The following is a 16,343-nucleotide window of genomic DNA, read 5'->3' on the forward strand; positions in this document are numbered from 1 at the left end:
TGTAACTGAATTCTCATTCAAGCCCTGTTCCTCCTGACCTACTCAGTCCATAAAAACTGATGAAATATTTATGCCTGTTTGGAAATCTTCAAACTGGTGCTATCAATAGTACACCCGTCTTTTTTTTTTTTTCTTAAATCGTATTTATTTAAACAAATATTGACTCTGAAAAGATACTGAAAAATCTCAGATTGTTTTGTCAGTAAGTCTGAAGCGAAAAAATTGTGCAGCTGAAGCATTCTACTAGTATCTGATGGTATGTACCGCAACTGAGAACATTTCTTCTATGGCATGTTACTGAACTGGGAAGCACGGTTCTCAAGGTTTTTTGTATCTAATCATCACAGAATAATATAACTTTCCGTACCACTATAAAAATAAATTGGTAGTACTTTGTGAGAGGTCTCTGTCTAAACAGCATTACGGATACAAGTTATGTTAAAGTCATGTATATATTGAAAATGTTATGTTGTTATAGTGAAGAGAAAATGTTCTGAACTTTATCAACAACCTCCAGGCAAGTTCAGTTGGTTTATCAGTTCCCAAAAAGCTGCCCAGTTCCACACAAAAAATATTATCAAGTCTCAACCATCACTACTCATTTGTATAGCGCATTAAGGCTGTGACCCAGGTGAGTCACTAAGCACCAGCTAAAAGTAGTAGTGACCCACTGAAATATGAAGCAATGCCAGTAATCTAATCTCTCTTCTCTCATTCACATTCAGTGTATGTTATCTTTTTTCTTTTCTTTAAAGTAAGAGCTCAGAAGTGTTTTTGAAGACAAAAAAGAGATGTTTTGATAAGTCAGGCTTCCTTCAGGAAGAATTCTATGGCCACAAATTACAGCTGTAAGAATGGAGTAAGAAACTTGCTAAAATGCCAAGATAAACCAATGCTCTTAGATTTCAAAGCACATGCAGAAAAACACTTTAGAACATAAGCTCCTGAAAGAGTCTGGTTTGGTTTTTTTTTCAAACTATTTGCAATCTTTAACTTTTTGGACTTTACTGTGAATCAACTCTTAAAATAGGGTGCACATCTGATAAAAGGAAGATAAGCTATCTATGAAAAACTGTCTTATAGCTGATGACATCTACTTAAATTTTTCTCGCCTTTTATTGGAACCAGAGAATTCACATACCAAATATATTTTTGGTGTAGCATTTGGCTAGTTATTCATTTATTTAAAGCGTTAAGGATTAGCATTTGCATCTGGAAAACTCAAAGAGCTTGTACATAACAGGTAAATGCATGGCTTTTTCTACAAAATATGATCGATCCCTACAAAACCATAGTAAACCCCTTTCCATGTTTTATTTTGATGCTTCTGTCCTTAAATGTTGTTCCATATGGTACACTGAAAATAACAACAAAAAAACACGAAAGGAAGATAGAAGGTTATTTGAATTTCTAATTCCTCTGAGTGGCAATGCCATTCAGGAAGACACTACTACATATAATTACATTTGTTTAAGATGCAGAAAAGAAAGCCTAACTGAGCGGGGCAAAGACATGCCTAGATAGTAACACAACATGGAACAACTGGAACGTTTAGCCTTCAAGAATTTAACTCAGCATGGGAGAATAGGCAGAAATTGCTGGGCTACAAATAACAAGATACAAAGTCAGCAGAAGACAGAGGTGGCCATACCAGCGACAGAGTTACACTACATTAAAAAACCTAACCTGTTCCTGCCATTTGACTCTAATGTCATCCCAAGTGGAATACAGGGAGGCATTAAACAATGACTGTGTGGAATACAGTGAGGTATTAAACAATGACTACAGATTTTAGACACCTCCAATAACTTCCTGTGGAACTGCTGATGGTTAGGGAGTCATTGTGTGACTCCGTCCTAAGCACACAAACTCACAAGGAGTTGATGAGGTAGGAAAAGACCTCTGGGTATCATTCAGTTCAAATCCACTGTCCAAGGACTGTGTCCAGTCAGGTTCTGAGTATCTCCAAGGACAGAAACTCCACAATCTCCCTGAGCACCTGAGCCAGTGCTCCATCTCCCTCACAGTGAAAAAAGGTTTTTCTTGTTTAAGCAGAAGTTCTTGTATTGCAATTTGTGCTCATTGCCTCTTGTCCTGCCACTTGATAGCACTGGCAATCTTCTTTACACCGCCCTCTCCACACCTCCCCCATATTTATACACATTGACAGGATCCCTGGAGCCTTCCCTTCTCCTGAACAGTCCCAGCTCTCTCAGTTTCTACTCATATGTCATATACTTCAACCCCTTAATCATCTCGGTCACCCTTTGCTAGATTCATTTTGTCTGTCCTTGTCCCTCGTGTACTGGGGAGTACAGAACTGGACCCAGCATTCAGATGTGGCCTCACCAGTGCCGAGTACCACGCAAGGATCACCTCCCTCTGGCTGGCAACGCTCTTTCTAATGCAGCCCAGGAGGCTGCTGGCCTTCTTTGCTGAGACATACAAAAAGACTGTTTTTCGTAAGAGTGTAATACATAGGAAGGGATCCCCTTAGAGGGATTACAGATTCCACAAGTTTACATGGATTTAAAAGCATACGAATCTGCAGAAAAGAAATCCAATGAGGATTATTAAACACAATAAGCTACAATATCATAAGCTGTCCCTGACCTATAAAACTGGAAGCTCAATGAAGCTGAGTTGGAAGTTGGATGATGTATCACTGCGTGCTTCCTCTATCCCTATGCTTAAAGAATCCCTTTTTTGACTATTGTTGAAGGTATTAGGCTAGATGGAATTTGGTCTGAGGTGGGGCTATTCTTAGGCATTACAAAATGATACATGAATTGTACAGTGTATTCTCTTACCCACTGCAGTCATTTACTAAGTTTCTGAATTAATTTGATTATGAAAGATACAAGATTATGAAATGTAACTATATTTAAATAACACTGTTAAAGATTAATTAAAAGTTCAGAACTTGTTTCAATTAAAGCAGTAGAAAAGTCCCCTGAAGAAAAATACAATGAAGGTTTTACCTCATATCCCAACCAAATGAACTCCCAAACTCAGAATTGCACTTAAAAGTCAGATGTTTCTTAGTGTACAAAGAGCTTTTTCAGTTTTTCAGCTTTCTTTCAGAAAGTGCAAGACAGGCATGTTGGAGCACCCAGATACACCCACCAGGACAACAGTATTAAAGACTCTCAGTTCTTCAAATCGGCTGTATAATCAAAGGACAGAGATCATAATTTAACAGGCCAATATTTTATTGCTCTCCAGAAGTTCTCATATTGTGCATACTACTGATCAGCTTTTTCAGCTACATGATACATTCGTGAATTTGGGAAGTCTGTTCAAGTTTAAGAATCTCTTAATTTTTCTCAGTTGAGATGTATCTGAAAATATAGTCCTAGGATTATCACCTCAATATTTTGTATATCCCCCTCTCTTTTGACAACCAAGTCCTCATACAGTTTGAAGCACATTTTTACACCAAAAAAATCTGTACTATTCCTATAGTGCACAACTGATGTTCCTAAAAACCATTCATGCACATTAGGGTGTATTTCATAAATGGTGGCACTACGTAATGAAACATATGAACCAACTCCATATGACCATCCACTAATCAACAGACAGCACACTGAATAAACGAAGCAATCTGCATTATTAACAGATGGTTAAGTTCTAGCAGTTGCTATTTTATATGTTGCAAAGGATAAGGACAGTACAACAAAAATGTTCAAACAGCAGTTGTTACTTCCTAAGAAAATACCACAGGATGCAAATCTGCAAGATACTTTTTTTTAAAAATCTGAATTTACATATAGTCTAGTCATCAAATTTAATCTTTTTTCCTTGGAATGCTGTAATTTGAGACATTTGCTCCCGGCGTCTCTTGCTTGCTTCCCATGACGGATGAAGAGGCTGCTCCAAACGTGCTTTCTTATTGTCACATTTAATATCTGCAGCTTTTGCAAATGGTTGCTTCTTGAGCTGTTGTTCCTTTTTAAGAAGAGCTGTGCAAGAGGTACAAAATAAAACATTAACTACATTGTGAACCTTCATAAAAATATGCTAAAGCTACATTGGGATTGCAGATATTTTCAAGAATTTCTTAATAAGCCATGGAGAATACATTCATCTGAATGTTCACAACAAGATCTCCTCACCTTGCAGCCCAGAAGATTGTCACTTAGTAGGCTGCAGACAGTTAAGATTTATTATCACTGACCACATTAAAAATCTGTGTAGATAAATATTCAGTACAGTCTCAACTTTTTTCTTCACAATAAACCAATGAGATATTACACAGTGTAACTCAATGTGACTGAACTGGTATCCTTGATCCAATGCACTCCAAAATGGAACCAGATACTATAAATAGAACAAAATATTGAAGGAGCTATTGAAGGAATTACTCATGAGATAAACTACTTGTTAAATATCATAATCCGACACCTTTACCTGTGCACAGGTAACACTAACTGCTCAACACGAAGACAGATGGAAAAGCAATTTCTTGTGTAAACCCCACTTTAAGTATTTCTAATATTCAAAAATTAGCAAACAATATCCACAGATTAAAATGAAAGCTCAACAATTTGACCATTTTAACATCAAATGTTAAAATACGTGCCACAAAATTGAAATGACACAAAAAACAGCCTATCATGATTTGACTGCAGAGGCAACAAAATCTTAAGATGTTTTTACTCTTCTAACTTTACCAGGTTAAGTAATACACACCTGTTCTTCCATTTTTGAGAGGCTGGTCTTTAGTATTTCTGAAAATAAAAAGAGAATTTAGGATTTTTGAAGAAACTTGTAAGATGACAAACAACTGTGAATAAAGAATCATCGCCACCAAAACACTCATGCAATGACTTTTCAAGCATAACGTTCAAAACCCTTACATATTGTTTCCTCTTTGTTAATAAAGGAGTAAATATAGAAGTATTAGTAGTGATTTAATTTGGATGCAGGTCTCATTAGGAATCCTATGTATACGTCAGCGCTAATGTGAATATGAAAATTATGTAAGAGTTAACAAAGCACAAGAAGACTGCAGAGTAGTTTATGTAAAAATGTTCTAAGCTGTAATTGGCTGAAATTGCTTCTTGTTTGGTAAGGCCTACTAAAAATCAAAACAATGTCCATTACTGGGAAGAAAGGAGGGAATGGAGAACATAACAAGGGGAAAAGGTTTACCTTCTTCTGTGTTGAGATTTCTGATCAGAGGTAGACAAAGAACTGCAGAACATTGATTCGAGCTTGCTTGCTTTTGCATGTGGCTTTCCTTCTTCCATGATCAAACCTTGCGCTGTCCCAGGCACTGTGTTCTTTCCTTTCTTCACTATGTTTTCCTGAAGTCTATCCTTTTCTTTTGCTGAAGAAAGACCAGTATCGGCTGCTATCTTTTTCTTTCTTTTTACTTTGCCAATGAAGAAATCATCACTGCTGTTACTGTCAGAATCCGATGACTGGTTATAAAACCTCTCTTCAGTACTATCATCAAAGTAGTCTTCCTCATTAGGATGTTCCTGACCACTACCATGACAAATTTTTTTTTTTAAGGTGCTTAATTTGTTCATGCTTATATTTTCTTTGCTTTTTTGATAGCCAGTTTTCTTTTCTGTTTTATTCTGAGTGACTGCTTGCATTTCTACTGCCTGAAATGAAGATTCTTCCGGAGCATAACTCTCCATTTCCACAGTTTTCTGCTCAGCTTCACTCTCATGAAGTTCTTCAGCCACCCTGTCAGTTTCTCTTTTCATACTCATTTTTGGTTTGTGTCCTTGATCGTTTTGAGCTAGTTTAAGAGCTTGGTCATCCAAATTGCTATTGAAATCTTGTGCTGATTTAGGCTGTTCTTCTGACTTAGCCTTTTTCGAAGGAGTGGCTTTGGCTGTGTCCTTTCTTTCATCCTTAAAAGCTTTTACAGCAGCTACATAAGGGGCAGAAGAAAGATCTTTGTTCCAGCTACACAACTTTACATAAGTTATTTTAACATAATAAAATGCTTTTGCAAGTTAAATATGTTGTATTGAGTAAGCATATTTTGGAGGTCCTTATCAATCATTTACTGAATGCATGGGGCAAGAAATAATTTAAGAGCACAGCACCAACAAAAGTGAGGAAAAGAAATTATTACCAACTGAATACATTATTAAACTCAGGTTTAATTGTGAACTTCTCTTTCAGCAAATAATCTGCAGCTGATAATCATGTTCATTTAGGGCATTACTTTGTGAGTAAAAATGGCAAAGAAATAGTAAATTGCCCAGATATAATTAAATGCTCCATTTGTTAACAAAGCAATTTTTGTGACATTTTTACTAGGACTTGACCCTTTTTAACATCAATTTTAATTGGAAAATTTGAGTTTAAAGAGAACAGGAGATAACCTAAAGAGCCAGGAAAGATTCCCTAAGGATTCTGGGGACAGTTTCCAGAGAATTTTAAGGCAGTCATTTGCAAAAGCTTTTAGCTGCCTTTGGAAACCCAGTTCTAATGCTCCTTTTACCTTTGTATCTGCATATTATTGTGCTCATTGCCAGTTCAGTCCTATTTAATTTAGAGATGCTCCATTATATCCATTCAATTTTGAGAGTTTCCATTCTGAGCCCTGTTTGTCCTACACCCTATATCTTCAATGTCATATAGCATACTGTCATGTATAAGCCCATTTCAACCAACATAAATGACAAGCTCTTGACACTTGGTTAATGTGATTATAGGAGCTTTTCGTACTTTTACTTTTCTTTTTATACTACTTATTCATGTCAGGAATATACAGACACAAGGCAATGCACCAGTAATCTACTACTGAAGTCATATACACGTTAATATAATATTCCATACCTTTAAGCTCAACAAATCTGGGTTTCAAGATGGGGTGTGTTGCAAGTCTTGCAATGGCTCGCTCTGTTGCAGTACAATTTGGCTATACAAAATAAAATTAAAGGCATGAAGTCAATAGAAGTCTGTATGAGTTATGCTACAATGCATACTAATGTGATTCTGGACTATTAACTGAACAAGAGGAAAAGCTTATGATGCTATAATATTTGCGTATTTCTTATTTTTTCTGTATTACTGACATTTTAAATAAGGAAAAATCTGCCTGTCCAAACACTGACAGAAACGCAACAGACATGTAAATCTGCTATTTCTCAGGTATTGAATAGGGATAAGACGATTTTTATATTACAGGCATACCAGACAGACCTTTCAGAGCTAACATGCTGATTTTACATTGACTATTTCTTACACATGCAAAGCAAATGCATGAACCCCCTGAATAAAGAACATCATATTGGTAGAAAGCATCCTGCGTAAAGGAATACAGCAGCTTGCAAGAAGTATGGATGCCATAAAAGTAGGCAAAATGACACAGCAGGTACTGAAAGAATATACACTAAATGTGGTTGAGAGGCAAGGTCTAACCTGATCTTAAAGACAAACAGTCTTGAATTTCAAGTAGTAGAATACTGGAACTCTGTAGACCGATTCAAAGAACAAATATGATCTTCATGCTTTAATTTGAAGTAAAAAGGAGGAAAGTAGGAATTGCTTCCATTTCGGACCTCCTCTTTTATGTATTAGAAGTCACAGATATGACCCATTGTAAAAGCTATTTCATTTTCAGGTTCTTCTTTCAGCAGTCAACACTCTGCTTCAAGAACAAAATGAAAAGTATTTATGACTTTTCCAAAGACAGCTTTGCTGTCTTTTTTTTTTTGAAGGGAGGGAAAGGGGGTTTGACAAGCTTGTAAAACACAAATTTAGCAGGAAGATTTCTTAAAGCTTCCAGTGAAATTCCTTGCGAGACAGGAGAAAAGACACACCTTCCTCCCTTCCTCTTAGCGGTACTGCAATGGATACATGTTTAAATTGTTGCTACCGGTGATTTGAGCTACATGCTACAGGAAGTACTACAGCAGAAGACACCCGAACCAACAGATGATGAGCCTCTTAATGAACCAGCCAAGTGTCCTGTGACCCAACCTGAGCTGGTTTTGGTGCCCAACAACTCAACACAACATGCTGCCTCTCTTGTCCTGAGCAACCAGAGAAATCACAGGTATGTAATGGCAAGGAATAAAGGGTGGAGATTCTACTGGCTCTGCCCTGGCATACCGTTAACTTCTCCATAGCAGCCAAGATGGTGCTGCGCTTTGGATTCGCGACTAAAACATTTTCGAGTTGGTAACACACGAATGTTTTAGTTATTGCTGAGCAGTGCTTGCATGGCATCAGCCCTCCCAACAGGCAGGCAGGGTGTGGGCAAGAGGCTGGGAAGGAAACACACCTGGGACAGCTGATTCAAATTGGCCAAAAAGGATATTCCATTCCATATCAAGTCATGCTCAGCAATAAAAGCTCAAGTAAAGGAAAAGGAAAGGGGGGATGTTTGTGGTTATGGCATTTGTTTTCTAAAGTAACCGTTATATGAAATGAAGCCTTGCTTTCTAGGATGTGGCTAAACATCTGCCTGCCGATGGGAAGTAGTGAATAAATTCCTTATTCTCCTTTGGTTGCACACACAGCTTTCCTTCGCTTATTGAACTGTCTTTATCTCGAGCCACAAGTTTTTCTCACTTTTGCTCTTCTGATGCGATACCCAACCTGCGGGGGTAGCGTCAGCAAGCAGCTGCTGGGTGCTTAGTCGCTGGCTGGGGTCAAACCACAACTCAAACACTACCTAATACATCAGCAATGCATGTTTAAAATATCTGACATAGAAGTACTTGGTGGGGAATCTTACTTCTTTGTATGTATGTTTTCTTCCAGCAGAATTATGCCACTTAGTATAAATGGTTATGTATTCACTCCATAAAGATAGACGTTCAATTTCATGCCAACTACTACTGCCGAAGAGTTGCTTTCAGCGCTTTGGTCTGAATGAAACAGAGCAGAAGACGACACTTCCAGCCACAGCAGAGCCAACAGCTCTAAATGCAGAAACATTTAATTGGTTTGCAAAACATAAATCTTGTTCCTCAACCAATGCAAAGCAAATCCCATTTGTATTTCTTTTGCTGTAGTTTTAGAACTTACAAAATATACTCTGGGTATGTCTGCTCATATTTCATGTTTGAAGTGTAGAGCATCTGGGAATTCTAGTACTTTCCTTTCTCCTTAAGTCCCTGCTATTATAACTTTAATTCTTCAGGTCAAGAAAAACTGGAAAAATGTTTTCTCTGTAGACTGTCTACAGAAATATGAACACTGGCCAGAGGAGACAGGTCAAAAGATGGGTCCATTTCCAAGGGCCACAGACTGGCTTGCTTTCAGGCTAGCCTACCTCTGAGAACTTGAAATCTGAATTTTGATCCCCATGTGACAGTGCTGCACGCTGCCACCAGATTCCTGGGACAGCAAGCTCACATTTCTGAAGATCAAATGCTATTTTCTTTGGAGATTTTTCTATAGCTGGAAAATCTATTTCTGAACTTAATTAATACACTTTTTCCCTCAGCTACTTCCTGTGGGTTTTGAAAGAATATAGCATGAAGTTCAGAAAGCAGGAGCAGCTTCTGTGCAACATCTGGTGTCCTTTAATTCAAATATTTATAGAAAGGATTTAAGCATATATACATGCCAATCCATATGGAATAACTACATTTTTTCCTTATAGCAAAATACTTCTCAAACACTACTCACGCTGATAGATAGTTGCCAACAAACATTGAATATGACAGTCACATTCTTTAAAATTTCTCATTTTTCTGTTTTTTTGGCACATCCAATGCTCAATTTATTTTTCCTCAAGTATTTTCCAGTATATAAAACCTTGGCAGAAAGTAAAACTTACCAGAAAAACATCAACTGTATTTACAGCAAGAACACCCTTTCCCCCTCCTCCTGCCCCTTGTATGTTTAATTATGCAGATACTGGGATTGTACACATTTATTCTCACATGTTCCTGCTACTCCTTGTATTATTTTGCATTATTCTTTTTTTCATGCAAGAATGTCCAAGTACTTTCTGTAGGAACACTCCCTCATTCTGTGTGCAACTGAGGTGCTGCAAAATGAACAAAGCAACTGAGGACTGTATAGTCACACTTTTCAGTGAGAAGTCGTAAGCTACATACAGAACCTCCTGAAAGTCTGAGTCTCCTCAAACTTTTTATCTTGGTAAGTGATGCATTATTTCTGTATGTAGTATTAAAGTTGTCTACCTAGCATCACTGACATGTTTCATTAAATTCCATGTGGACATTTAACTGGATTTAATGCACTAATCTCTATGTTTTCAGATCTCCTAAAATGAAAAGAAACCCAAACTGCAGAAACAAGTATTCTTCATCATGAATGGCAGATATGCACACAGATGCACAAGCCTCAAAACATAACTTGTCAGTTATAGCATAATAAAGCAGCAGTTGTATAGCTTACCCATGTGCAAGCACGCATGCATGCCCCACATAAGGGAGACAAACTTTCTACAATGTGGGAATGATTGGGAAGAGAATGGACATTACAAGCTTGCTAAGATAAAAACAGATTCACGATGCAAGTTTTGAGATGCGCTGGAATAGGGGTCAGAAGAAGTACGGAAGGTCTCTGAGAGCTGTCACCACTGGGTAAAACAGGCATCAGGCAGAAGCTGTGTGTGCAGTACCTGCTTCATACAAGGCAAATGATAAAGCAGAGAAAGAGAAACTGAGTGTCTCAGGGCCTTAGGGCAGATGGGATTGCAGGAGCTGAAAAGGAACCTTGTCAGCCTGCTTGAGACAGTAGAGCTTCAGGAAGAACTAATAGGCAGAAATTTGGGATTAACTTGGGAACGCAATACAGAGACTTCTGACCATCACTTCATTCTGATTACTCCTTCTCTTGAGGTCTACTTCTGTTTGTATCCTTTCTGCTACAATTATAATCAATAATAAGAAAGAAAGAGGTCATACTTCTATTCTTCAACTGACTTTTGTACAAACGGGAATTGCCTTGTTACAGGTCTCATCAGAAACAAGGCTGGTACTGGAAGAGTATACTACTACGAAGACTACTGCTACAATTTCAGCGGGATCAAAGGATGGTGCTACCAAACTGCTAATGCGTGGTGGCCCTGCATCTGTCACCTTAAATCATCTCTCAGTTATTTAAAATAATGGCATTCAAATGGAGACAGTCAGAAACCCCACTGACAAGTATGCAGCACGTGTCAAAAGCCACGACACAAAGAAACAACCCTGAAGCTCGTCATACTCAAGTTTCTAAACTAACTGGAAGTGCAGATTAATGTTGAGTGTAACAACAGTCTTGAGTTTACGCAGAAAAAAATGGCAGAGATAATCCTAACCAGGGGAAGCATAAAAAACCCCAAAATATAAAGCCCCAATACCAGGCCAAAACAAGATGTCATTGCAATAACCTTTGTAGCAGCTTAGAAGAGCTGTCTCTCTACTAAAAAAAAACCACCCAGAAAACCTGTTAATCCACACGTTCTTCCCAGAGCTCTAACCAGTTACAGATGTCCTTCATAATAGCAGATGTAGTTAATGTGGAGTCACAGGGTGGCTGATGGTGCCAGATCATGGCTGCTACCCAAGTCCATCCCATGACCTCATACTGCTTTGGAATACGACCCTTGAGAAAAGTTAATTCCTGTCTGTGAAATGCTGCTAGTTCTCCCTTACTTTATGTCTGTAACACATATAGTATGTGATTTGTGGCCATCAGACATGGTGAAGATTTTGGTATGAGAGGCAATGGATTATTGATAACACTCGTGGCAGCACTGTTGTCTCTCGGCTCCAGACAGTAAGAGAGTGTTTGCTGACCGTGGTGCACTGACCGTGGCTGGACACGGGGTGGGCACCAATGCTGCTCTATTGCTCCCCCTTCTCAGCTGGACAGAGGCACAATCTCTCTGCTGCTCCCTCCTCCTCATGGGGAGGACTCTTTACCCGCTCCCCCTGCTCCAGCGTGGGGTCCCTCCCATGGCAGACACTCCTCCACAAACTTCTCCAACGCGAGTCCTTTTCATGGGCTGCAGTTTTTCATGAACTGCTCCAGCATGGGCTCCTCTCTCCATGGTCCACAGATCCTATGAGGAGCCTGCTCCAGTGCAGGCTTCCCATGGGGTCACAGCCTCCTTCAGGCATCAGCCTGCTCTGTCATGGAGTCCTCCACAGGCTGCAGGTGGATATTTGCTCCACCATTAACCTGCATTGGCTGCAGGGGGACAGCCTGCCATCACCAAGGTCTTCACCACGGGCTGCAGGGGAATCTCTGCTCCAGCGCCTGGAGCACCTCCTCCCCCTCCTTCTTCACTGACCTTGGTGTCTGTAGGGTTGTTTCTCTCACATATTCTCACTCCTCCCCCGGCTGAAATTGTGCCTTTTTTTTTTTCCCCCTTCTTAAATACGTTCACACAGGGGTGCTACCACTGTCCTGGATGGGCTCAGCCTTGGCCAGCGGCAGGTCCATCTTGGAGCCGGCTGGGCTTGGCTCTAGTGAACATAGGGGAGAGCTTCTAGCAGTTACTCACAGAAACCAACCCTACCAAAACCTGGCCACGCAAACCCAATACACTCACCTTGATAATAGGAGGATGGATCAACTACAGAAAGCAGTAAACAGGTCTCTGTTGGATTTGGCAAGAGTTTAAAAGACAGTGGTTCTCCCAAGTACAGAAATAACAGAGAGCAATCCCATACTATTCAAAGGAGAGAAATATCAGCACTAAATGCTTCAGACTCTGCACTGGAAATAGACAGTCAAAACCTGTTAGATTTATAATTAACTTTTACTCAGGCTTTCCTAATTTTCCATGTAACATCGCAGTGATCGTACAAGTGTTATGAAGAAGCAGCTATACAACCTTAACAGCAAGACAGGTGAAAAGTTCTTACAGCAATTAGTTCTGTATGGGTCTCAGGAAATCACGCAAGTTTCAACAAATTTTGTTTTTATTGGACTACATACAATTTTGAAAATAGACTCATGAAAAAATCCCAATTGAAGCTAAAACATATGTCTTAACAGATCTAAAAACTTTGCAAAAAAACTCAGCAGGATAATGTCTTGTAATAGAACAATAAAGAAAAACTGAACTATTTCTTACAAAACATCAAGATACACAAGTAAACCTGAAGTCCCCCTTGGCTTCTTGTTTATTACTCTTTTCAATGCTTGACACAGTTTATATTGGTTTACATTGTTTTCTGTTATGGTAACTCAACCTGAAAATATTTGAATATTTACTTTATTTATCTTGCAAGCATTATGGAAGTTGAAGACCCATGGCAACATGAGGTACTCTGGACAATCTTTTCACTCATCTGCAGAACTGCACACAACAGAAGCTAAAGGTCTGGAGAATCTAGCTGACCTTGCACTGATGGCAATAGCACTGACTCATCACTGACTTCATCAGACTCTTGAATCCAGCATCATGGAGAAGCATGAGACTTGTCTAAATACGATCAAGGTGCTTACACTTCCCTAACTTCATTTGTATATCTGGACCAAAGCTATTCTTTTCCCCATAATTTGTTCACTTAGATTTACCTTCATTCATACATCCAGTTTGGCTTGTGTTCTATCAAAAAGAATTATAAACTTGTTTCTATCACTGTCTCCTTTTAAAATAAGAATTTCAAAATAGGCGATAAATTCAAATAAAAATAGATTTCTTGCTGTTCGCTGCTGCATGCATGATAAAAAAATACCTACTAAACAAGCATCTGAAAAAGTTTAAAGGCCCTTTAAGAAGCCTAGCACTTTACAAGTGTTACAAGACCATATTTAATTGGAGTATAAGACAGTCAATAGAGTTTCTCTGGATTAACCTGTCAACTAATTTAGCCAATCACACAAGTGTGTGGGAAACACTTATTTTGCAGATTGGGAAATGGTCAAAGAGAAATGGTAGTGTTTCACCCCAAACTACCACAGTGATCTACAACAGAGCTTGGCATAAACCCCAGACCTGCCCAAGTACAAATTATGTACTTAATATTCTACTAGTTTTTTCCTTCTTCTCTTTACACATAAAATAAATTATTATTTCAATAAAGAAAAGTCAGAGCAAGAACATCCTGAATAAAGCAGGCATGGATTCTTAATTATTCCCTCATGGAGAACAGGGTCAGCCCTAGGTGTAAGTTGAAACAGTAAGATTGTGGGAATACTCAAATGCTGATAACTCTTCTTTGCTTTCTCCAGGGCTAGTAAGAATATGTGTCTATGATCCTCTCAGTTTGGCATCCCACAAAAACAAGGCACACATTTTTAAAGGAAAAAAGTTAATTTCTTAAGGTTATGAAAGACGACTTGAAGCAAGCACTGTGCATTTCATATATTTTGACATTTGAACAGTTAAGGCACTATATCACTGTAAAATATATGTGTCTTGCCAAACTGAATAAAAGAATCTGGCACACAGCACAGTGAAATAGATGCCATAAAAAAAACAAAAGCCAAACAATGAACCAAACAACAAACACCACAAAAATCCAACCAAACCCTGCCCCAACCCAAATCAGGCAAAAGACAATCATATTGAGAAAGTAAACTGGAAAGCAAAATATGATGAAATAGAAACCCTGAAGCGAAAAATGTACTGCAGGGGCAATGCTTCTTGGATTAACAGACAGTAGCTGTGAACAATACAAAGAGAAAGGTCTTTGCCACAAAATTCACATAGACTTCTTCAGAGAACATAATGAGATTTGGAGGAAAGGTCATATATAAATTAGTTTGACAATCACTATGTATTAGATCTGAAACCATAACTGACTATTGCAGAAAAGTGAAGTTGACAGATCATAAGTGGACATCTAGAATGAGGGTCTGGAGACTCGAAATAAGCAGTTGTTTATTAACTCCGAACAGGGAGTTAAGATGGCCAATCTAAAAATGGAATTTGAAACAACCACTATTTGGGAAAACAAAATTTAAAAAATTGATTACTTATACTTATTTGTTACTATTACTTATACTTTGAAACACAAAGTAGACCAACAACACTCTGACAGTGCTGCAAGCTGAGCAGGAAACAGAGTTGTCTGAGTTCACTACGACCTGAATGCATCTGAGCTCCCAAAATCCAGCTGTGCATCACAGGCATGTCCAAAGACTGAGTGGAAGCAGATGGTAGCAAATAAATTGGTGAGATACAGGGATGAGCTTCACATTATTAAAACTATTTAATGAAACTAAGAAGTTCACAGTATTCTGCCTTGGACAAACCCGAGTTTCAGAATCAAGATATCCACCAGTCCCCTTAGGAAGTCAACTTGGTGACAAAACTCTGTACCAAACTTTCAGGGATGTAATCTTGAGACATCCTTACAATATTTCACTGCAAAACCGATGCTCAAACCTCAAATTATCACTTGTCAGATACAGCCCGATACAGCACCATATGGATAAGCACATATGAAAGACAGTTTGTAACAGAGAGAGTAGACATAGTTCAGCTCTCCAAATTTAAAACAGATGCAAAGCTTCAAAACTAGATAACATTAGAAAAACAAGCTCCAATTTAATCAGGTATATTTCAGATAATTTATAATGCAAAGGTGAAAGATTTATCCCTGACAACAAAGCCTGTCTTCCTCAGACCTTCACATTTACAAGCACTACCACCAGGCAACACACCTATATATAACTGAAGTATTGTCAGGTCAATGTCTTCAGATCAAACTCTCGAGAGATGTATTTATGTTCAGAGCACTGCTGAAGGAACTAAATATGAGAGCCAGGGATTTGGAGGCACAGATGACTTAAAGACTTCATGAATGCTGCACACACTAACCAGGGGTAGGCCATGTTCTACTATGCTATTCAAAACACGACAGAATTTCTTGGCATACCACATTGCAATTTTCGTGCACAATTGAAAACAGATTTCTTTTAATCTATATGTTTTTCAGCCACTTTCTGAAAAAGACAATGGAAATACAAATTCTGTTCACTGAAAAACTATTAAAACATCTGAGATAAACATACCAGTTTTTTGGCACCAAAATGTAGATTTTCCATCATTAAGTCTATTGAGGGAGTATATGTATTCAAAACTTACTCTAATGATAAACACATGTCAGATGTATATGGAAGCCCTGATATTACTCGTGCATATCAGCACATGATGGATGTAAAATAAATGGAAATCCTGGATATTCACATTTTATAGCAGGTATTTCACCATACGGCACACACAACAATCACCTTTATGCTTAGAGGCTCTCAGGCATCTTCTAGACCATTGCGTTATTATTACTGACCTCTGGCATGCAGAATTTTCCTGATGTGTAACCATTCAACCATTTTGATCATTATGCAATTATTTATATACCAAAACAAAGAAAAATTAGACCATCACCCTTTAAGTTTAATGCTGCTACAGTTTCACGAAGTGACTAGTTAACCTCACG

The 16,343-nt window shown here is 38.4% G+C and overlaps 1 protein-coding gene across 1 annotated transcript in view; it reads right to left on the bottom strand.

Moving 5' to 3' along the window:
- Window positions 1–1,155: 1,155 nt before the first annotated feature.
- SRFBP1 (serum response factor binding protein 1) overlaps window positions 1,156–16,343 on the bottom strand; it is an 84,215-nt gene continuing 69,027 nt past the window's right edge. Inside the window, exons 5-8 of the mRNA XM_074570578.1 lie at window positions 6,811–6,892; window positions 5,158–5,893; window positions 4,696–4,733; window positions 1,156–3,965 (exon numbers count right to left, since the gene is read on the bottom strand). Of these exons, the coding sequence (XP_074426679.1) occupies window positions 3,778–3,965; window positions 4,696–4,733; window positions 5,158–5,893; window positions 6,811–6,892 (1,044 nt within the window). The 3' untranslated portion in view covers window positions 1,156–3,777. The remainder of the gene's footprint in view (window positions 3,966–4,695; window positions 4,734–5,157; window positions 5,894–6,810; window positions 6,893–16,343) is intronic.

The sequence above is a fragment of the Larus michahellis genome, chromosome Z, assembly GCF_964199755.1.
Source record: "Larus michahellis chromosome Z, bLarMic1.1, whole genome shotgun sequence".
Taxonomy (NCBI): domain Eukaryota; kingdom Metazoa; phylum Chordata; class Aves; order Charadriiformes; family Laridae; genus Larus; species Larus michahellis.